Source organism: Montipora foliosa, chromosome 4, assembly GCF_036669935.1.
Source record: "Montipora foliosa isolate CH-2021 chromosome 4, ASM3666993v2, whole genome shotgun sequence".
Taxonomy (NCBI): Eukaryota; Metazoa; Cnidaria; class Anthozoa; order Scleractinia; family Acroporidae; genus Montipora; species Montipora foliosa.
Genome location: NC_090872.1, coordinates 13,405,597 through 13,429,571, shown reverse-complemented (window position 1 = coordinate 13,429,571; position 23,975 = coordinate 13,405,597). Strand labels below are relative to the sequence as shown.

The window sequence follows — 23,975 nt, the reverse complement described above, 5'->3', positions numbered from 1 at the left end:
GGAAAACGTTCCTCCTGCGTTGTTCATCTCGCTTCGTCACTCTCTCTTTTCTGGAAGTTAATCATCACTCTCTTTTCCATTGATTAGGGAAAAGGGACCGGAAGTTATTTCTGCGTGCGTGTGCCCAAACCACATGATAGCCGAGACAATTTTCTTTCTTTTCGCGCACTGTTATGTGATTCCGGGTGACTCACCGGCCCAACAATTTGCATTTGTCAACGTTTACTTGATATTTATCACAACTTTTTTTCTAAATGTTGCACCACCAGTTAGGATTTCAACCTACGATTTTCCTGTCTGGAGATCATTTGGTGTAACCAGAAAAGGCCTTTTTGTGAGGCAGTTACGTAATCATAACAGGAATTTCAAACTAAAGGAATCGTTTGGTTTCGTAATTTGAAAATACGGGTGAACTCGTGGGTTTTGAGGAAATAGGAAGTCTTTTGAGCCCATGCAACAGACGGAAAGAATGCTTTTAAAACATTTAACAACATCAGCTAACAATTTAAAGACGGATGTGTGTGTCTCCTCACTAGGGACATAAATGATGACGAAAATTATGATTGGGCTTCGGATCTTACCTAACCAGCAAGGTTTTTCTTGATGAGCCACTTAATCTATTCTCCAACGACAAGTACTATTAAAGTTTACGTGCAATCATCACCAAAATTGTTGGTCAAGAAACTTTACAATAGTGCAGTCATTAAAGTGAACATTGGAGAGCTTTGCAACTAAAAGGGCAAGCGTCGTTTTGTACAAAAATTAGATGTTTGTCTTGACAATGACCCCTTGTTTACTTCAAGTCATTTTTTTCTGTTAGTCTCTGTCATTGTCAGAGAAGAACTAAAATAAGAAAAATGTTGAAAAATGTTTTCCCTCTGTGTCTCTACGTGGGTGCAAACAGGTCCAGAATTAGACTATCGAGTTATTTATGGTCCCTGTACAGGTCTGTTTTCGATCGCTATAATTAGTAGATTTATTGTAGCATGTGGTATTTTTGGATTAGGCTATCCCAAAATTACAACTAATCGTGAACGACTATAGTTGACTATTATACCACATTTCTCAGTAACGTTAATTATTAGCTTCGTTTGAAATCACTTGCTTTCAAATAGTTATTTCTTGTTTAACGCATGATACGTTGACAGAAGTCACCCGTACAGAGCAGCAAAGAAAAGATTTTTTTTGATTTGCCGAACGTCAAAATGAGGCATGCATATTCTGTGTTAGGAATCGCTAACTGGTGCTTATCCTTGCCAAATTACCTGAAACGAGAAATTTATTACGTTTTCACTGGCACGTAAATGGGAAAAAAACGGCAGCACTTTAATATTTATAAAGTGAAAACGGAAACACCTGTGCCTAGAGGCGTACACGAAAATTAAAGCCCAAAAAAAATTAAAAGGATGTATGCAATACTCATTTCAGCTCATTAGATGAAAGACGAAGATTCTATTTGTTAAAAGCCTTCCAAGTTGAACGAAAATGAGTCACACCCAGATTGAGCAATTTGTTCAGTTCTGATTATTTGAACGCCCTTACATCAATTTTGCCTGGATAATGTTCGAAATTTTATTTCAAATTTATATTCACTTGTCGTTCAGTTATCTATAATTCTTTATCTCAACCTTTTGTATTTGTGAAATGGACTGCAGACAATCCTTTTCGAAACTATTCCGAGATTACATGCCCAAATGTAAAGTAATGATAAATTAAAAGCAACGATTCTTCGTGATACGTGAGGGAACATTGTAACCCTTCCAAAACTCTGATAAATCATTGCCTCCTATGATTCAAGATTTGACAATTTCGGTATTTGTATCATCTAGCATGACAACTTCTAAAAGAAGCTTTACTCAGAAAATGTCATTTAATTCAAAATCGACCCCTACTTTGCCAAATTTTAAAACCACCTATCATTTCATACAAAAAAGGAAAACCCTTGAAGGATCTGCTTGTTAGAGCAAAACCATAAAAGGCTCTATACATGTTTTCACACGGGAAGGGAATCAGTGTGGCCTATCACTCCTTGCGTTTCTTCAGGCTTACAGGATGATAATTCCTCTTTTTTGTACGTACCGTGCAAGACCACAGTCGTTTTCATGAGAATTTCTTTTGCACTTCGTAATTTCATTTCCTTGAGGTGAAAAATTACCTGTTCAAAATTAATTTAGATTGGAAAATCAGTAAAGTAAAAAAAAAAGAAAAACAAGACAAAAAAATAACGAAGGAGTAGCAGAAGGCATCATATTGGGTTATTCGGAAAAAAAGGAAACGCGTCTTAGTGAAACGTTTCAACTTTGACCTTTGCATCAGGCCGCTTCAGAGATATCCATCCAATGTGCTTTACATTCTAATCGTGTTGATCTCATTTATGCACTAAAATGATTCTGTTTACTCCAGATTAAATTGAAATCTATCCAACAAAAATAACTGAATATGCCTAAGTCAACAGATGTATCCCTTCCATGAGGTTCCTTTTTTGCGTCGAAGAAATAAGAGCCTTAGTTTTTATTCCTCGTCTTATGTCACGCGTAAAATTTGTTTTCTGTCATTGCCTCACGAGGCGTAACGATTTAAAATACGTGTCTGTGGGAAGTAATTATCTACACCTTTGATTTAATGTCAAGTGGAGGATTTTTCATTGACGGTGGAAATGCATGTACTTTTTTTTTTTCGCTAACACGTGAAAGAGCTGGTTTTTTATCGTCGGGAAGCGTGATTGGTGAAAGTTCTCTTTGTGAAAGGCGAAAAGTGATGAGCTGGGACAATTCACCTTTACATGACTTTTTTTAACAAATCATGTTATTGAGAAGAAAGACGATTTATTTCTGTATTTAGTTAGTTATTTATTGATTATCGAACAAAGTACTTTACGATTTTATTCAAGATGAATTCTCGTTTCGGGGGGACTGACTTGCCAACGCAAAAAAGCTCTGCCTTGGAGTCGTTTTCAGACATACAGTGGGAAAGTTAAAAGAAAGATATTATAATTTTTATGTAAAACTGATTTCGTCTGGAAGGTAACGAACAGTTAGAAGAAATGTATATTATTTTTAACTCAAGTGATTGGTTATCTCGCAGCAAGGCATCAATGAATAATTATCTGTCCTAAATGAATTTGCAAACTAACTTGCTAAAGTCAATTCACAACACGTTTTTTTTTCTCTCAATTATCTTGGCGCTTTCATTTATTTCATTTTGCAGATTGTTTTATTTATTTATTGATTTACTTTATTTTAATATACCCAAATGACTCATGTACCGTTGTTCCACCACAACGGCTCTCAAGTTCCTTTTACTTCTGTTGTCAAAACGACTTTTAAACATGATGGATTATTTCTTCGGTGTAAAGAGAATGGTTGCAAGTTGATAGAAATGACATAAATAGAGGATATTACATGGCCGCGCGTGGATACGAATTTTATCAACATGAGAAAATAAGATTCGTATCTAAAATCAACTATATACTTTTTATTATAACATGAATGAACTTTCAACCGTGTGCTTAATTAAGGCGCATTTTATTAAAGGTAACCATAGTAAGGGTGTCCCTTATTTTTTAGATGCGAAGATAATTTTTTTTTTTTACGCGTAAAAATATCACGTTTAAGGTTGCCGCCGTCTCGCCTTGATGCCTCACTTCAGCATGCTTGTGAATTTTTGTTTCTGCAACGCCTATTTTATTTTGTTTTCATTTTATTGGCTTAGCCTTGTAGACCATCATTACAGGAACAAGTTCAGCACTTGTCAAGGAAAAACATGTTGGCATGGAATCCGAGGTTGCGCTGCTCAGCACACTATTTTCGCTACCATGCAGTGAAGTATCAATTGCGGCAGGTTCGCAGTAGTAATTATAAACCCAGTAACAGTTGAAAATAAGAACGAACTGTGGATATGTAAGAATTTTGTAAACTAGAGATCATCAATCTCAACTATTACGAGCCAGTGGCCCATTGGAGCCGGAGCTTATCCCGGTTTCTGTAGCATGAAGCGACTAGGAGTATTCCTACTCCTCCCTGGATGGGATGCTAGTCCAACGCAGGGTTACACCCAGCATTAAATTCGCTGGTACCCATTTATACACCTGGGTGGGGAGAGGCACCGTGAGAGTAAAGTGTCTTGCCCAAGAACACAACACAATGTACCCGGCCAGGGCTCCGAACCCCGACCACTCGAACTGGAGTGGGGAGCACTAACCATGAGGGCAATCTCAGCTATATGGTACACGTAATATAATGTACGAAAAACGTACTTAGAAGTATACTTAATGTTCAGCCTTTCAATTGCTGGAATGCGATGCTGGAATGGCACAACAGCGATAGCTAATTACAAACATGTACATGCAAGGGAGATAACCTCCATCCACATCCACATCATGAAGTGGCGCAATGTCGTGGCTGATCGATACCAGTGATAAAGTGTTAGAGAGGAAAGAAAGGAAGCTTATATTTGACACAGCCACATGTTGGGTGATCATGTCCCAAAGATGCACGGCAGTATCACATGGGCAGCTGTGGTCAGGCAAAATGTATCACGAGACGGCCAGAGGAAACGCTATGCAAACACCGATCGTTCCGTCTTTTTGCAAATGTACCGCATTTGACTGTTCGAATAGCGAGGGAAGGCTTCAGTGATCAGGTTCCTGTGCATGCCTGTGAAAATCGTATGATTAACAAGGTCATGCTTGACTTAAACTTGGAAATGAACACAAGAGCAGAGCTTGTCTATCTCATCCATTTACTTAAAACAGACTCTAATTCAGCGATCTCCTCATCAGAAGTGCCCTCTCTCCTTAATTGTTCATATCAGTCATTTTGTGGACACGCAAATCGTCGAGTTCATCTCGATCAGATTCCTGTCTTTGAAAATCGTAAATTTCACGAAATCATACTTGACTTAAATGAAATGAGCTTGTCTATCCCATCCATTTGAACTGGCTCTAGTTCAGCGACCTCCCCAGAAGTGCCCTCTCTCCTTAATTGTTCATATCAGTCTCTGAAGTCATTTTGTGGACATTTAAATCGTCGAGCTAATCTTCGTAACGTTCTACATATCTCCTGATTGCCTCTCGACGTGTGGAAAACTATCACATTCCTTCTTTCAATGCATCTGGTGTTAAAATACAATTACTATATAGCATTAACAGAAGATGTTTCTTGACCAGATATTCCGAGATATTACACAAAATTCTTCTCAGGCCAAACCAAGAGTATACAGTGGCAGATGCCGCCTTTTTTAGATAGCAAAAGGTTGTGAATTACGTGACACGTGTAAAGCATTGGAACCTCTAGCCCTGTCGTCTTGGTTCCGTCTAGGCATGGGAATTACAAGAGCGATTCGTCGCCGAAAACGTCGAGAGAAAATGGCATACAGAAGTGGATTGACCATGAAGGAAGTTTTCGCAAGCACACTGCATGCACTTGTGGCAATAGGGTTCAATGTCTTACCGATGATAACTACAATCAGAGATACCACTGCGTAAGGCGACCACGCAAGCATAAATGCGGCTACGATAGTCAAAAAGTACATGGCGGATTTTCGGTGCTTCTTCACAAGGGCCTGTGTCATAGCCATCGTTATTCGTCCACCAGAATGACCTCGAAGGTTGTCAACGATGCGTGTAGAGACCTTATGGATTTTGTAATAAGACAGTGTAATCACTCCCATGGGCAAAAAGAAACAAGCGATGAAGACAACCCCAAAATATGCCTTATCGCTTGGTTGAGAGGAATCCCATTTAATGGAACACGTTGCGTTGGTTCCTTCAAGGCCATATCTAGACCATCCAAATAGGGGGGCTACACTGAATGCAAATGAGTAAAACCAACAGGCCAAGACTATATACAATATCTGTCTTCTATTAAAGTAAGATTCCCTTGTCAGCGATTTACTGATAGTGAAGTACTTCCCAACAGAAATGGCTGCCAAGTGGGTGATAGAGACGAGTGCAAAGAAGAACACCATGAATGCATGCGCCTTGCAACCCGCAATTCCAAGGGGCCATTTCTTCTGGAAATGTGCCACGATAGAAAATGGTACAGCAACAGAGCAGGACAGGACATCACTCAGCGCCATGCTGAGAACCAAAAAGCCTGACGCGGCGAGTCGGCTGACGTTCTTGAAAATTATACAAATCACTAAGCAGTTGAACAAAATTCCTAATAGGCAAACTACAAACTCGATGACCAGAAATATTGTGCTCCATGTTGCAACTTTACCCATTTTTCGTTACTCTCTTTGCTCTTTGCAATAATTTTCAAAGGCCTACAATGTAATAAAACCGTTACAGCCCGTCTGTTTAGGTTTTGTAAGCGGTAGTTTAGTTTAAAGCGATGTTCACCATACCAATCATTGCCGGATTTATCTAGGCCACTGTTTCCAAGCGTTCGCCCTCTGTCGTGGTTCAGTACTTCTCAAATTATTCGTTTCGACTTTTTATATCAGTCTTGTTACCGAACGAGAAAACAAGTATAGTCACTCGAAAATCGTTGCCGAACGTTTAATTTTCAGTGGTCGTTTCTTTGCATTTGTCATCGTCAGTTCCTTCTTAATAGCATTTTCCCGGAAGTTTAGCTCCCCCAAAACCTTTAACACCTACTCAGCAATAAAGTCTCGTAAACTACCCCGTTTATTAAGTTAGGAGAGCAGCTTAGGAGTTTTGTTGTATGATGTAACGTCTTCCCACGTATTACGAAACCTTACCGCACCACCAGTCCACGTTCTTACCATTTATATTCTTACACGTGCTAAAAGGGAATCACTCTCTATCTGCACGTGCGCTGACTGCAAGCGATCAATTGAAAAAGGGTCTGTCTCAAGAAGCCAGCCAAAGAGTCGTAGAGATGATTATGTCAGTAGACATGGTAAATGTTTAAAGTTACTTTCCACTTTTTTTTTCCTATAAAATGATTGAATACAGTAGACGGGTTCATCAATTTCATAATTTCATTTCATAAATTTCCACAAATTTACTGATGCCCGCCGAGCATCTTGCTGTGGAAGACGGTAGGAAACTAAATGTGTTATGATTCGCCTCGTCTAAAACAGCCAGGGAATGGCATAATTTTTCAACCTCTCAATGCTGGTTCTAGCGCCTCCAGACAAAGCCTAGTCGAATTATGTTTTTTTTATAATTTTTGCAATTTATAAGTGCTTGGGACGCAAAATTGTATCTATTATTACACATGCATTTCAAAAGATGTCCTAATTCATGTATACGCGAAAACGTGCGAGTATTTGCCGATAAACCTTCTTCTTCAAGGTCACTTTCAATGATCTTTAATTTACTTGCTTAGAGAGCAACCTTACACATGCCCTTCACCGGGTCATACTTTTTTCCGTTGACGTAAAATTACATTCGTATCTAGTTTAGCAAAAATAGGTTGTAAGCAACGTACTTGAGATTCATGATCAAGTGTTAAAGTGTTCGGCATGTCGGATCTGTTATATCATCTGTATTGCCCAGATAAGTGCGGAGATCACATCTCTCTCTCTCGTCTATAAAACCGCATGCACTTCAAATGTATTTTATGATAGACATAAAAAAGAGTTTGTGCTGTGTACGTCTACCCGATCAAAAACGCCAGGAATCTTCAAATAATTTTCTTTTCAAGATTTTTTTTTCGTTTTGATCTCCAGGTAAATGCCTCATTATTTTAGATGTGAAAATTTAAAAACCTCGTTTAATTAGGTACCCAAAGCAAATGTTCAATCAAAACTGGAATTTTTTTAATAAAAAATGTATAAAAGCTTCATTTGCGAGACACAATAAACATAGGAGCATTCCAGTTATTAAAAAACTCAAGTCATATTCGTGTTTATAATCAGATAAAAAAGCACATCTCCTTGTTATTTCACTGAACCCTATAATTCCCTGTAGACACATCGAGTTATGCAATCATCTCAAATCAAAATTTTATATTATTTTTAAAAATTATCTAATCACTGCACAACAAGGATAGAGCACTCAATAGATTTTGCTCCATTTTTTCCTATTTGGTGCCCTGGAGCGGGAGAGATAGACAACTAGTCGATCTCGATCAAAATTCTCTAAATTCAAACACTTTTATAACGAATCAGCGTGATCATCTCATATTGAGATTACTGAGTGATGTCATTAAGCCCGTCTTGAAGTAAAACAGTAGAAAACAACATGGCTTCTTTCGGTGCACTCTACATTCCCTTCCTGGGAAAGTTCAACGTTTGAAAACGTACAAAATCAAACTGCCAGTTGTTTTAACGTCACTTTTTTCAACTGAGGTGAGAACAAAAGAAAGAGACGAAAAGCATTACCGTCAATTTTTGTCTAGTCACGACAGTAAAGCCGGCTTTCAAGAAACTCCTGCCCGATTGCAACTTCGTCAAATTTAAAAGGTTAATTCATCATGTTCTATCCCAGTATCTGCGGCCGATAACATTAGTGAATAGTTTTCTTTTCTTTGCATGAACTGGTTTTTCTGTCAATTTTCACTTGAAACAATAATCTCTAGGGAAGCTGTTGTTAAAGGGGGAAAAGCAATGATAATGTGGGTAGATCTTAATTTTAAAATAGTGTCTCACATCACTTTACAGTAGCGTCCCCGCTATTTTGAAACCTACGGGATCACTTCATCCACGGCAGAGCAAAAAAAGGTGTTTGATTCAACTGAGGTGAGAACAAAAGAAAGAGACGAAAAGCATTACCGTCAATTTTTGTCTAGTCACGACAGTAAAGCCGGCTTTCAAGAAACTCCTGCCCGATTGCAACTTCGTCAAATTTAAAAGGTTAATTCATCATGTTCTATCCCAGTATCTGCGGCCGATAACATTAGTGAATAGTTTTCTTTTCTTTGCATGAACTGGTTTTTCTGTCAATTTTCACTTGAAACAATAATCTCTAGGGAAGCTGTTGTTAAAGGGGGAAAAGCAATGATAATGTGGGTAGATCTTAATTTTAAAATAGTGTCTCACATCACTTTACAGTAGCGTCCCCGCTATTTTGAAACCTACGGGATCACTTCATCCACGGCAGAGCAAAAAAAGGTGTTTGATTCCACTTTTTTATCATTATAAGCCAAACAGTTGGGCGTTTCGGTCCATGAAAGCAAACAAGCAATCGCCTCCTGGAGCAATTCATTTTGATGAATGTCGATGAATGTCCGCGTTTCCTGACATTTGAAAAAAGGTTTGCAGAGGGGTTAAACTGACAGTACTTTTATGCCACGCCCCACACTGGCACTCACGATGTCGCTTTAAATACGCAAGATCACAAACTAAGTAACTATTAATTATTTTCTCCTCTCTGTGATTGGTGGTTGACAGAACGAGCACTCTATTCTGGTATACAAATGGCTCGGGTTTCAATCTTCCACCGGCACGAAAAATGTATCAGCAAGTTAAACGTTTCTTTATATGATTCCTCTATTTTTGCATAGTTTAGTTTATGAGCGTATGCAGTAAAATGGGGAAACAGAGTTGTTCATAAGTTTAAAAAAAGATTAAGCATTCAGAGAGGCTCACAGTTCGACCTCTTTACGGGTAATATCATTTTGAAAAGAACTTCAGTAGAACTGTATATATCGCAAAATGTAACGTTAAAAGAAAAGCCTGGGGAAAAACTCATTACGATCTATAAAATGAGTTACGTGTGCGTAATCGTAGGAAGTTAGATCAAAGATATGCTGAAATGTCGGAAAAAAACTCGCACCCGGTTTTAAATGTCAAAAATGCTCATGAATCGCCTCCGCGGTAATTTTTTTCAAAACGGTGCTTTTTCGAAGTGTTTAAACATTGTCTTTTGTAAAAGCGTTCAAAGTTCTAGAAGCCAAAGAAATAAATAAAACCTTGCGACTAATTCACTGATACAGCCGTGAGACAATAATTACGTGACAGGTTCATCTCACGTCAAATTGAGGTTTTTCATCATGGCTTTGTTGTCAATAAACTTCTTTTGTTCTTTCCCCGCCATCTTGTGAGATAAAAGTTTAGTTTTGCTACCATCTGTTCACTGTTTCGTCAAGCCCTTGGGTAAATGTTGTTACATTCATGGGTTTTGGTTACTTACTTCCAGCGGCTAAACTGCAGAATACCCGGCCAATTATTTGCATATGAATGGAGTGTATTGTTATATGCCTCGTTCTTCAAACGACGCCGCTATGGTGTTTTTGCTGAAGTAGTAACTGTAGAATACCCGGCCACTATTCAGTTCTTGTGGCGGTATCGTTTGAAGAACGAGTCATTAACAATGCCATTCATATGCAAATAAGTGGCCCGGTTTGTTCTGCAGTTTAGCAAAGTTCCCTTCCCGTCTTTACGAACCTTATGGTAGAAAATAAAGTTATGGGGGTTGTTGCAGCCCCCAAATTTCCCGCTTACAAAATGCTGCGCCTTTCGGCCACACGAAGCATTTGACTCTGATTTCATTAAACAGTCAGAATACTTTAAAATTTGGTTTTTATCAACGGAGTTGATAATGTATTCTTTAATCAGAATACCTCTTCTTGTACTGAATTACCACGAGTTACCTAAAACTGCATTTCTCTAAGTCGTTGCAAATGGATACACTTTTTCATTTATATTATCGGGGACAAAAGAAAAATAAATAGATAAGTAACAATTTACAATTATTCCATGAGCCCGCGTGTAAACGAGGCGCGTAGCGCCGATGATCCAGTGAACCAATGAGAAAGCTAGAATTACACTTTCACTCGACCCAGGTTTTTTCGAGGACAACATGGCGGCTCAGATCGACTCAGATCTGTGAGTTGGAGTTTCAACAAACGCAGAGGCTTTTCATGGTAATTAAAATGGAAGAGAGAGATGAACAGACCATCGACCTTTTTGCTGGTAAGGATGACTTAAGTACAAGAAAGACACTGAATTGTCTTATCTGCTGTAGGGATACTGACTCCCTCCTTCCTTCCTTCCGCCATTATGAATTCGGCGTATTCCCAATACCTTTTGCCTTCTTGAAGCGGCAGCGTTCGGGGAAGTACGGCATTCAAATAAACACCACTCACATGAAAAAAAATGGTCGGGTATTCCAGAATTTGTCCATTTGACTTTCGGCGGCTTAATTTATTAGATCGAGATGAGTTTCAAACTTAAATTCGTGAGAGAAAAAACAAACGAACAGAAAGGGGAGAATGTCCACCATCTTTTTGAAGGTGAGAGGATTGGATCTCAGCTGAAAGATTATCTGACAACTGTACCAGCAGGTGATGTGTTACTGATGAAACAGTTGTAAGACAACGAATGACTATGAACTTCTAATACTTGGATTAATTAAGTCTACACTACAAAACTTGCACATCTATTTTTCAAGATGCCAAAAAGACAACATAAAAACAACAGAAATAACTCTGCAGAAAACTTTAACTCAAGTAGAAAAAGAAACTGAATAGAAATACAGAGTTGGAAATAACGGCCGGTGATCGGTAATTACCGATCAAATTTGCCAGCGATAAATTAAATATAATTTCACAAAATTTTTAAAATATATATATATATTAGTGGTCAAAACTTTTTTCAGTGTTGTGGCTCCTAAAAGAGCCGTTGTTTATAAGAGCCAGTATTTCTCAATAGAAAGTCCTCCATTTCGTCCAAGCTGGCCAACATGTTGAGAATATCTGCCAAGAATAAACAATAATTGTCCAGGGGTGAACGATAATTGTCCATTAGCAAAGACAAGTCTTGTCCGACTGATAAAGTTGTTGTTATGTCTAGCAGCTGAAGTTCTTTTTCATGAAGTTCCTCCACTACATCAAGGCGTTCACCTCTGATAAAGTTCAGAATTTCACACTTGCGATCTATAATGGCGTCTCAAAATGTTTCGCGCTCAAATAAAACCGCTGTACAATGTGACTGCAGAAACTCATTAATGTTAGAGGGGTGTGTTTGAATTGACATTGGAGATTGCAGAAGCACATGGAAAGAAGTTTTCATGGACATTTTAACATGGCAAGCAATGTTCCAAAGGCTCGCACTTTAAAGAAGTGGTGTGCTGAATTCAAATGGCTTGAAATTCGCGACAATCATATGTACTGTCAAATATGTACAAAGTGGCAGAAGAGACTTGCTTCTTGTAGAAACTACAGCGATGCATTTATTACAAAAGGTAGCAACAACTGGCAAAGAAGTGCCGTCAACGAACATAACATCAGTGCAATGCATTCAGATGCAAATGACCACGAGAATCGAGAAACTCTTGGAGATCAATTTCGAAAACACATGGTCCATAAAATACCGGATGACAATCCTCTGAAGCAATGTTTCGCACGGATGTCAGAAAACGAGCGCCATATGTTAGTACGATCTTTTGAAGTTGCCTATTACATCGCTAAGAAAGGTAGACCTTGATTGTCAATCAATTCTTCATCAAGTGTTACTAAGTTTAGTTCTTAGTTCAAGTTGAACTGTTCACGTTGTGAAAATAGAATACTCAAATAAAGTAGACACTAACGTCACAACAGAAAATTGTACCTTTATTGGGATTTCCAAAATGTTGGGGGGGGGGGGGGAGGGGGGGGGGTAATGATTTGAACCTTCACAAAAAATCACCTATCAATCTGTTTTTCCTTATTTCCAACTCTGGAAATATCAATGCAATAAGTAAATAAATAAATAATCATGCTTTTCAGTCCTTTTTGTATTTTTTTCTGCAGTGTCCTGTATTAAAAACTGCACCCTTTTTAGCTCAGGATTTTCAATTTAAACTTCACCCATGCAATATCCTTTTCACTTGTAAAGTTTAATTTTCCCTATGTATGTCTTGAGACAATACTTGAAAGAGTATGTCCTTTCAAAGGCACCCATACACTCTTTTTGATGAACAAAAAAAAACGGGTCAAATCTTTTAAGCATCACCACATGATCTGTAAACAGGCAAAAACGTTTGCTTAAGAAGACTCTTATATGAACTATGAAGATTATTCATCTAGTAGGTATTACTGAAAAAAGGATTAAATCTTGTATTCGACTTACATTAAACTTGACGACGTTTCATCCGAAACTATTGGATTTCATCAGTCGACACCCATGCCAAAACAACAGGGCATCAAATATCTTGGACCAGGAAGAATGGTGGTTTGAGTGAGCGGTGAAAGAGGCTATTAGGGAGAGGGTAATTGAGGCACCCAGTCTCAACAAGAAGGGGGGGCTCCACTTCAAACTATCACATGCATGAGAACAGTTGCTGTGCAACATTCTGCGCCGTCTCTCATGTGACTAGTCACACGTATTGCATGACTAGTCACGTTTCCACCATTGACCTGATGTAGTCGGATGGTTTTGGACGAAACATCATCAAGTTGAACATAAGTCTAGTACAAGATTTAATCCTTTTTTACAAGACTACTATACGTTTTTTGGTATTTTATTTTTCAAAGCCACATAATTTTATTTGGTAGTAGCCTGTGGAATGATGTTGATGACATTGCTTGATTGCTTCAATACAGAAAAGATTCAAAACGTCTGCCTATAGCATTATTTCTTTGTAGTGTAAGCTGCTCATCCAAGTCAAACAGGTGCAAAGATTTACTGGTGGCTTTGTACCCAGATATCCAAAAGAAATTTTTCTGAATGCACCATATGTCAAATATTGGTTTCCTCGTACGTATTAGGAGTCCTCGTGCCATTAGTACAAATCATTATTAACAAAAGACTAAAAAAATTGTTGGAATTTGTCAATAAAGATAAATGTAGGAGTCAAATGTTCTTGAGGAAATTGGACACAAGCCATGTGTAAAATGTCAACAATGCCAAGTCACAGTAGCTTACTCATTTTCTTGTTTATTTGCTTCATCGTGTTCAGTGGCAGGTGGAGTGTTGTGCGAGTTTTTGGAGGTAGCATTTCACCTTGTCTTGTATGTAAGAGAAGTTTATCCTTCTGTTGTCTTTGAAAGAAGAAAAAAGTATAATGTTCCCGTGCAGGTGAGTGAGTATTAAATTAATTACAGGCTCAAGGGAAAAAAAATTGTGCAAAAAGGGGCCACTACGTCTGCTGAATAAAAATGTATTATTATTATTATTATTATTATTATTATTATTATTTATTATTATTATTATTATTATTGTTATTATCATAGGGCATTGTAATAAAGATGCCCCACCCCTCCCCTTGAAGTGATAATAATATTGCACTCAATAGCTCTAGCACAGTTAAAGGGAGAGTTTCACGTCTCTGCGCATGAGCAAACTGTCACGTCAGCCCATTTAATTCCATTGTTATTGAAACAATCAAAAAGCACTGCAGGAAACAGAAACAATGCCCTAGAAGTGGAATTACTCGTTGGAATTCCTTTTGCGATCATTTCGTTTGTGTTATGAACCCACTGCATGAAAATAGATAACTGGTGCATTGTGACAACAATAAAACAATAAAATGTTCAATCTGTGCAATAAATTCGATGGACAAAACTACATTTGACCAAATTTGATATTTCCTGTGTAAACCCGCAGTATCTTCCACCAAATTTGGGCCTCTGTCATTCAGTGCATTTGCTTGAATACTCTCTGTGATTAAAGAACATCATCTGGTTCAGTAGCTGGCACCAAAGCTTGCACTTGCCGAAAACCGTGAAACTACCCCGTAAATTAATTGTACATGTTTCAAATAATATAAGTTTTTCAAACTGGGAAAAGTTACACCTAAACATCCCATTATAGAACCTGAAGGAAATTTGCTTCCCATAGGTGTATGCCCTTGGGACTGGTCAAAGATCATTCAAACTTTTCTTTCCATAAAATAATATAATTTAATGCTCCAAAAATAGGTTCTTGTTTTTCTTCCTCTCATAATTTGAACATTTTCCTTCATGTATCAGCTTTACCTTAAGGTTGTTGTTATGGGCATGGAATTAGGAGATCCATGACCAATGACCTTATTGAGACTTGCCATATATTTTTTGAAATATCATTTCAGATGTGTTCTCACCCAGATCTCAATCAGTATATCTTAGATGTACTTCAAACCATGCGACCTTTGCTGGAGAAGGTACGTCATAAATATTCAAATAGTCAATTTTTTACATTTGGTAGTATTTTAAGCAGAGCTCTGTGTTTACCATACAAAGAAACAGTTACATTGTTGGATTATCTTTATGCTATAGGGTGAGGTTCAGAGAGTGTCTCTAGTGATTTCTGACAAAGTGAGTCCAAGGGCCAGTCTCTTTTTTAAAGTGATGTTGCGAATCATATTTCTCGAGTGAAACTGAATCCAAGGGAATTTTTTTGTCTTTGTCATTACTTTCAATAGACCTTTCTCAAAAACGGTGGCAAGGCATTTGAATGAGTTAAAATTGAACTCGATGAAAAACTGATACCAGAAATAGAAAGAGCGCCTTTCAACGTTTTAGGTGTTACATCAGCTGAGAAAATGTAAGTTGAAATTTGACAAATTTACAGACGTTTGTATGACTGGGGGTGTATGCCATATCCCCAATCATAAAAGCCAACGTCTGTAAATTTTTCATTTTTCAACTTACGTTTTTACAACTGATATTACACGTGATATGCCGAAACTTTGCAGAGGTGCCCTTTCTATTTCTGGTATTAGTTTTTAAGTTTAACTTATTTGAATTTTCGGCCGCCATTTGGAGAAGGGTCTATTAGCATTAATTTATTATGAATAAAAACTAATTTTAGCCAGTGAGTTGTTGGACTTAACATGTGGACTCGCTTTAAATCTTTGAGTTGCAGGCCATGTTAATGTTGCATGTTCGTCGTATTTTAGTTAGGGTTGTTTGGAGTTTAGAATAATGAACGCTTGATGGACTAGGTTACCGTAAACACCCGCAGATAAGTCGCACCTTTTTTCCAAAAATCGTCGCTAGAAATCTATGGAAAAACTGTGTTGAATGACGAAATTCCTGTCAACAAATACCAGAAAAAGATCAATCATATGTCAAAGTTGGTAGAAACGGTGTTCATTATATTACATTGTGTGTATTACAGTGCTAAAATTTGTGGGTAATACTTAATTTGAAGTATTTCCCGTTTCAATATTAATAGTGACTTTACGTTTGATGAATAGTGGATGAAGAAGACCTCTATAGAAAAATTTGGTTTTATCAACGAAGTTCATAATGTAAATTGGCTACCGTACAGAGATTTTAAAAGCTGACGTTTCGAGCGTTAGCCCTTCGTCAGCTTTTAGAATCTCTGTACGGTGGCCAATTCACATTATCAACTCCGTTGATAAACCAAATTTTTGTGTACTACTTCCCTACCGACGCAGCAGCACAGGGTGCGGCTTATCTGCGGGTCTTTACGGTAACTGATGATGATGACGACGACGATGCGGACGACGATGACGTTGACGACGACGACTTGGGTCGCCGAAATGTGTCAATATTCGATGTCGCGTATATGCGTTTGATAACTTCCACAAATTGCCAATAAAATTCAAGTATCTTTGAGTTTGTTCAATTCATTCGATAAACTTCTAGCAAAATTCGAGAAATAATTCTCCTTGATACGCATTCGATTTTCTCCTCCATTTATGAAACAATTCAAGCAATATTCATTCGATGATTCGAACAAAAATTCATTCGATAATGCACGTGACCTATCTTCCATATTTGGATAGAAGGCTTGGCTACTGAGTTTACAAAATGGCGGAACAAATTGAATGGGAGCCTTTGGCGCTAAGCCTGCTCAATTTACTGGATAAATGTGAAATAGATTCTGGAGGGGTAACCAATTTTATCGCAGCCAATGTATTTAATGGCGTTGAAATGGCTCTTTCTGTTATTCGTGTCATGGCAGATACTATTAATGATGAACGACAGTCTTTGATATTATCGCCGCCCAACGCAATGCAGTGTTGTCAGGATCCACTCTTATTAGACTTGATCTTACTCCGTCACGTTGAACTGGTAGCCCTAGGGATCTTAGGTGCCCAGTTAGGTAGGATTGACCTGCACAATAAAAGCGACGGCTAATTCCCTCAGAGAAGTGGTCTACTTTTTTTCCTAAATTGAAGAAATTAAAGGCAGATTCTTTCAAACGTAAAATTAAAAGTCATTTTGACAGTGACAACAGTTGGTCACCGTCAAACCAGGCGCCAACTTCAAATTTCATTGAAACCCCTCACTCGGTTATTGTTTTTCTTTTCCTGACAGAAATTTCAACCTATTGAGAGGTTTGTTTTCGAGATTGGAAGTGCTGAAGGAACGTCTAAAATGCAAACGTGAGGGATTATAACATCTTCTGGCTTTATGTTTAAATATTTAAACAAAGATGAAGTGAAACATTCATTACTTACCATTATTACTATTAGATGTGTTGTTTCGATAAAAGACACCTGAACGTTGACTATAAAATGCAACCGTGTCTAAGGGAGAAAGTCACGAAATAATTTCTCATTAGTTGTGGTGTTGTCATAAAATTCATTTGTTTGTTCTTTGTACTTTGTAATGTTACTTTAATTACTGTTCTTTTAAGTAATTGCGCGTTTTTTTTTTTTTTTTGATTGGCCTTAATCCTCCGAATTATTTTAGCGAGCTGGCAAGAGAATATCCTTGAAATAATTTTCCAGATTTGGAATGTAAGGCACAGTTAATTTGCTACGAGTACAATTTTTACAGTGCAACGCGCCTTACCGTGGCCACCCAGCAAGCTTTCACATTTGACAACTACGTGTAAGTAGGTCAACTCAACAACCCATGCAACGGTGTTCAACTTACAACTGTGCGAACTTTACAAGGAGGCGTGACTGTCAAGCAAATTCGCACTCCGTGATTGGTGGATATTTTGTAAAAAACTTTGTTAGGTGGCAACGGTAAGGCGCGTCGCACTGTAAGTACCTAATGAACTAATCCATCTTCTTTGCAGTGATGACAATTTCCTTTTGCACACGGAAAGAAGTTTAAGGGGTTTCTTGTTGAAGATTAACTCATGTGATGCCTTACTGCAACCTCTTCCTCCAGGTAAACTACGTTTGCATTTGTCGAAGACACGACGTCGTGAAACAATTCTTCCTCAGTCCAGTTCGGGGTTCGCGGTGAATTCAGCAACTTATTAATAACCAGCTGCAATGAAGCGTAAGGAATCCAGGTTTGACGGGTACCCATCGCCGTGCGATTGCGCTTCACACGGCTCCGCCAATGAGCTTAATCGAGCCATCTTGTAGCGGGTCAATTGAGAGTTTGTGTTCTTTCCGTAAGAAACAGTTGTTGAAAAAGACTCGGTAATATATTTAATGTCACACATTTTAGTGATCGTGACGAACAGTTCCCCTCCACCGACAGTCGGCCGACAGTTGGCAACTTAAGCAATTGCAAAGAATCCTGCAAATCGAACGGCTTGAACTTGATCGGAAACCATGTCGGTTCGACATGAAAAGCATTTTATTCGCGAGATATGTGTTAACCATTCGAATGTTGTGCGACGGCTATCCTTTTAACACTTTAGAATCATTTCACTGAAAACTATTGCAATCCTTTCAAACTGGTTTCTTCAGTTGAAGTCGTGTAATTTTTCTTTCTGTTTGTGTAGGATGTACGTTTTCCATTCTTGTTTATACCAAAGAATCGTCGTTCTTAAAACTACAAGAGGACCGCAAAGCTCAAGTAAGTGAGGTTGTCGACTTTTGGGACAAAAAAAAGGCACTATGAAAGGGGACATCATGACTGAAGATAATTATGTCCAGGATTGACCCTAATTAGTTGCACGCGGATTTTAAATACATGTACGCTTCTCGAAGTGTCCCCTTGCTCTTTTGCCCAACTTCAGTTTCACTTGTGTCTCGGAATACTTAACAATTATTTCATGTTCGATATTTTTCATAAATTATTACACACAATTACTTCACAATTATTTCATGTTGGATATTTCATGTTTCATATTGGATTTGAGATGGTAAATAGCCAACGAGTAAATAATCAGTCTCGTATATAACCAGTCTCGTATCCAAAAAGCGCGAATGGAATAACTGTTTTATTAAATTCCTTAAACTCCAAAAGTTTGGAAGTACATGTACGAAATACGACTGAGCGAATAAAGGCGAGAAATTAAAAATCCGAGGGAAATCGAAAGATCTTGATGAAGGTGCGATGTTGTGTAATCCCTTGCGGTCAAACAGACGCAGGCCTTTTCGCGTACTGATCCAAACTTTTCACACAAAAAAAGATTTTCTTTTTTTTTTTTTTGCTTTATTCAGGGAGAAATTTCGCTTTCCGGCGTAAAGCATTTTAGCGTAGCAAAGCTTAGCGCAATCATTTGCCATATACTGTAAGGTCAAACTAAGATATATGAGCTGATAACCGAGATTGAGTAAACCGATCAGGGCACGAGAAATGCATTAACCGAGGTTGAGAATTCGATAAATACACTTAACGTCACGAATCGTCTTCAGGATACTGATCCTCAAGTAACGATAAACAGCTGCATATAACTTAATTTATATCCCACGACTTGACCTGGACGGTGCATTGCGATCACATAACGAAGAAAGCCAACCGTAGGCTTTACGCATTAAGGCAACTTAGGTGCTGTGGCGTGTCCGTGCATGATAGTGTCGTGGTGTATTGTTCGCTCGTGCGTTCTATACTAGAATATGCGTGTGTTTTGTTTGCTGCGTTGCCGCAATATTTATCTGATTCGCTAGAAAGAATACAAAAACAAAAACGCGCGCTCGCAATTATCTTTCCTTGCTCCACCTATAGCGAGGCCTTAAATTTAGCCGGTATATCAACCCTCCAAGATTGTGGATCAGCGGCTTGTCACAAATTTATTGCGCAGCTTAATCCGGATAACCCGGTTTACAAGCTAGTAGCTAGTTGTTACGAAAAATAGCGTTGCGTGACTAGCGTTACTGTCTAGAAGCTTCGCGAGAGTTCGTAGTTTGTTTATATTTAGGTTTGTACGTAAGCGTTTCTAAATCGGTGTGTTTTGTAATCTTTCTATTATTAGATTCATTACTAATTTAGAAAGTTCTAGAAGTTTATTGTCAGAGTATATAAGTAGACGAGTCCAAGCGGAGTGTTTTTCTAACTAGTTTTTCACAATCGAAGAGAGTTGGCGTTGCCCGTGTTTAGTCAAGTGTGACAGAAGCTGTGTGCATTCAAGTTGGCGGAGGCCGTGTAAGTTTGTCGAGTACGTGTTATTTAGAGTTTTACTTCGTGGAAACTACGTTCACTTTGGAATAAATCTTCTTGTTGTTGTTCCGACAACCCTGCGTTCAGTTTAGTCTGCAAGCTAACTTTCCTCAAAACATTCGAACTCGTAACATTGGGGGCCTGTCCGGGAGAGGAATTCACTTGTTTGCCGACTACAGAAACCAGGAAAGGATCACAACTTGGAAGGAAGTAGCTGCGCTGTGGAAAAAGTTGTAGCGAGTGAAAGAGCCGTGGAATTTTAGTGCTGTGAAAATGGAGAAATTTATTCAGCTTGGCGAAAAGTTTGGTCTGGAAGGAGAAAAGCTGCTTGAATTTGTGCGTGAACAAGAAGAAAAAGAACGCGAAGAGAAACGTAGAGAGGAAGAAAAACAAGAAAAATGAAGACAATTGGAGGAAGAAAGAGAAGAAAAACGTAGGCGGTTTGAAGAAGAAAAAGAAGAGAAACGTCGATTACTTGAAGAAGATAAAAGAAGAGAAGACGAAGAGAGAGAAACCAGGCGACAAGAACGCGAACTAAGAAAATTGGAGATGGAAGCCGAGCTGTTGAAACAGAAAGAGGCTATTGAAGCGGCAAGAAGAGAACATGAGCTGGAAATTGCACGTTTGGCTGTGGAGAGTGCTGACGGACGTCCTGAAGTGAGAGAGGATCGGGTTAAGGCACCTAAACTCCCCTCGTTTGTTGATGGTAAAGACGATTTGGACGCGTATTTGCAGAGGTTCGAGAGATTCGCGGAGACGGCTAAGTGGAAAAGAGATGGATGGGCATCGAAGCTCAGTGCTCTGTTGTCTGGACGGGCACTAGAAGTGTATTCACGTCTATCGGAGGACGCAGCTAAGGATTATGACAGGGTAAAGATTGCGTTAATGAAGAGATATGACCTTACCGAAGACTGGACTGGACAGATACCTGTTACGGTGGCTAGAGCTTTCGAATACTGCGCGAAGCTTTGATGGTCTTAAGGACTTGATCGTGAAAGAACAATTTATTGACTCTTGTCCTAAGGATTTGGCAATTCACCTGCGAGAAAGGGCACCTGAGACCCTAGCTAAGATTGCGAAGATCGCTGACCAGTACTTGGAGGCTCATGGTAAACATTTGTTCAGCTCAGTGAGCAGAAAGCCAACAGTACAGCCTGAGAGGGACGAAGCCAAGAACATGCAGATTAATCCACCAGCTCTGCATTGCTTTAAGTGCAACACCCGAGGTCATAAAGCTGTCAACTGCCCAACCCTAACAAGAAAGTGTTTCCTATGTGGTAAGCAGGGACATGAAGCTAGAAACTGTCGATCAGGTGGACGCAGGTCAGGAGGACAAAGTAAGGATGGTAACCCTGTGCAGCGTGGTCAAGTGAGTGCCAGTTGTTTAGTTCAGCCACCTGAGGTTAAACCTACTGTTGAAGAAGTTAAGGCCTGTATTAAAGATGATAAGCTGCTGTTAGCCTGTGGTAAGAAGATTCCATTGTTGAGTAGTGCTTGTGTTGAACCGTTGACTGGAGTGAGAAGTAAAATGCCTGTCGTGAAAGGTAGAGTTGGAGAGAAGCCTGTTGATGTCCTGAGAGATACTGGTTGTAGTGGAATTGTAGTAAAGAGGGACCTTGTGTCTGAGGATCAGTTTACTGGCGAATTTAATGTTATGCTGCTCATTGACAATACGGCAAGGAAAGTTCCCATCGCAAAGATTGATGTTGACACACCTTATCTCAAGGGCCAAGTGGAAGCGCAGTGTCTTCCCGATGCTGTTTATGATTTAATTATTGGTAATGTACCAAGCGCAAGAGCCGCTGACGACCCAGATCCAAGCTGGCAAGTTCCTGTACAAGAAGCTTGTGCTGTAACCACGAGAAGTCAAGCTAAGAAAGCTGGAGAACATATTCCGTTGAAGGTACCAGATACTGAAGAAAGTCCTGTAGTTGACAGAGAAAAGCTCAAGCAAATGCAGCGTGATGACGAGAGCCTACAGAAATTTTGGGAGAAAGATGACGTAGTTGCGAGAGGCCAGGCTGAGACTTCATTTGAAGTGAAAGGTGGAGTTCTGTACCGTGTCTACAAGCACCCTTATGTGAACGGAGGTAAACCCCTGAAGCAGGTTATGGTTCCTGTGCAGCTGAGAAGTCGAATAATGGAACTAGCGCACGGATCGATCATGGGAGGTCACATGGGAATAAAGAAAACGACTGATAAGATTCAAAGCGCGTTCTATTGGCCAGGCATTCAAGGGGACGTGACTCGTTATTGCAAGTCCTGCGATGTATGTCAGAAGACAGTTAACAAGGGTTCCGTACCGAAAGTTCCCCTAGAGAAGATGCCATTAATTGACAAGCCATTTAAGAGAGTAGCAATCGACCTGGTTGGACCTATTGTTCCCCCGAGTGAGGACGGCCATAGATATATATTGACATTGGTCGACTTTGCAACTCGTTATCCTGAAGCCGTTCCGCTGAAGAACATTGATACTGAGACTGTGGCAGAAGCGTTGGTGGATATCTTTAGTCGTTTGGGAGTGCCTGAAGAGATCTTGAGCGACCTTGGTACGCAGTTCGTCTCTGAGTGTATGAAGGAAGTGACGCGGCTTTTGAGCATTAAACAGCTCACCACGACTCCATATCATCCTATGTGTAATGGTCTGACGGAAAAGTTTAATGGAACAATGAAGAGCATGTTAAAGAGATTGTGCAGCGAACAGCCAAGACAGTGGCATCGCTATATTAACCCGTTGCTGTTTGCGTATCGTGAAGTTCCCCAGGAGTCTACTGGTTTTTCGCCGTTTGAGTTGCTGTATGGAAGAGCTGTCAGAGGACCGATGTTTATTCTCAAAGAGCTTTGGACAAAAGAGCTGGAGGAGCCTGAAGTAAAGAACAGCTATCAGTATGTGTTTGAGCTACGCGAGAAGCTTGACGATACCCTCAAACTGGCGCACACCGAGCTTCAGAAAGCCCAGAACAAAGGCAAGCATTATTACGACCGGAAGACTAAAGTCAGGAAGTTTGTACCTGGAGACAAAGTGTTAGTGCTGCTACCAACCGACCACAACAAGCTCCTAATGCAGTGGAAAGGTCCATTCGAGGTTAGTGCTGTAGTTGGTCTCAATGATTATAGAGTGAGAGTCAAAGGAAAAGAGAGAGTTTACCATGCTAATCTACTGAAGAAGTATTTTGAGCGAGAGGATCCTGTTTCCGTTGGAGCAGTTGCTGTTGAAACGAACGCTAACATTTGTAAGAACGAACATGTTGAGAGTGGAGTAGAAGAAGTTGACCCTGTGGATAGTATTGATTTTCTGGAGATTGGTGGTTATGTCGCGAAAGAGTCAGTCAATGATGTGACCATTGGAGATAACCTTTCTCATGAGCAAAGAGCAGAGTTCATGGATCTTGCAAATGAGTTTCAAAGCTTATTCACAGAAGCTCCAGGCACAACAAGCTTGGCTCAGCATCATATCAAGCTTACATCCGACCAACCAGTTAGATCAAGACCATACCCAGTACCGTATAGCTTAAGAGAATCGCTGAAGAAGGATATTATAGACATGATTAAGATGGGAGTCATAAGAGAATCAAGTTCGCCCTATGCTTCGCCTGTTGTAGTTGTTAAGAAGAAAGACAACTCAAATCGTGTGTGCGTGGACTATCGTAAATTGAACAAGTTAACCGTGTTTGATCCGGAGCCTATGCCAACTGCTGAGCATTTGTTCCAGAAGTTGAATGGTGACAAGTATTTTACCAGAATTGATCTGAGTAAGGGCTACTGGCAAATTTCTATTCCTGAGGAGGATATACCGAAGACCGCTTTTGTGACGCCTGACGGATCGTATGAATTCCTGAAGATGCCGTTTGGTATGATCAACTCTGCAGCGACCTTAAAGAGAGCCATGAAGAAGCT

At 39.3% G+C, this 23,975-nt stretch overlaps 2 protein-coding genes across 4 annotated transcripts in view; one reads left to right on the top strand and one right to left on the bottom strand.

Moving 5' to 3' along the window:
• Positions 1-5,087: 5,087 nt before the first annotated feature.
• Positions 5,088-6,225, bottom strand: LOC137998997 (melanopsin-B-like). The gene has a single exon (XM_068844833.1). The coding sequence runs from the start codon at positions 6,223-6,225 to the stop codon at positions 5,239-5,241; it is 987 nt and encodes a 328-aa protein (XP_068700934.1). The 3' UTR covers positions 5,088-5,238.
• A 4,478-nt stretch (positions 6,226-10,703) lies between these two features.
• Positions 10,704-23,975, top strand: part of LOC137999929 (mitotic spindle assembly checkpoint protein MAD2B-like) — an 18,165-nt gene continuing 4,893 nt past the window's right edge. Inside the window, exons 1-7 of one of the 3 annotated variants that reach the window (XM_068845926.1) lie at positions 10,704-10,827; positions 13,793-13,911; positions 14,903-14,974; positions 15,090-15,128; positions 17,103-17,170; positions 17,815-17,909; positions 18,478-18,551. In XM_068845926.1, the coding sequence (XP_068702027.1) occupies positions 10,776-10,827; positions 13,793-13,911; positions 14,903-14,974; positions 15,090-15,128; positions 17,103-17,170; positions 17,815-17,909; positions 18,478-18,551 (519 nt within the window). In that variant the 5' untranslated portion in view covers positions 10,704-10,775. Of the gene's footprint in view, positions 10,828-10,893; positions 11,148-13,792; positions 13,912-14,902; positions 14,975-15,089; positions 15,129-17,102; positions 17,171-17,814; positions 17,910-18,477; positions 18,552-23,975 lie in introns of those variants that run through there. The other 2 variants (XM_068845925.1, XM_068845927.1) reach the window with 2 other exon arrangements.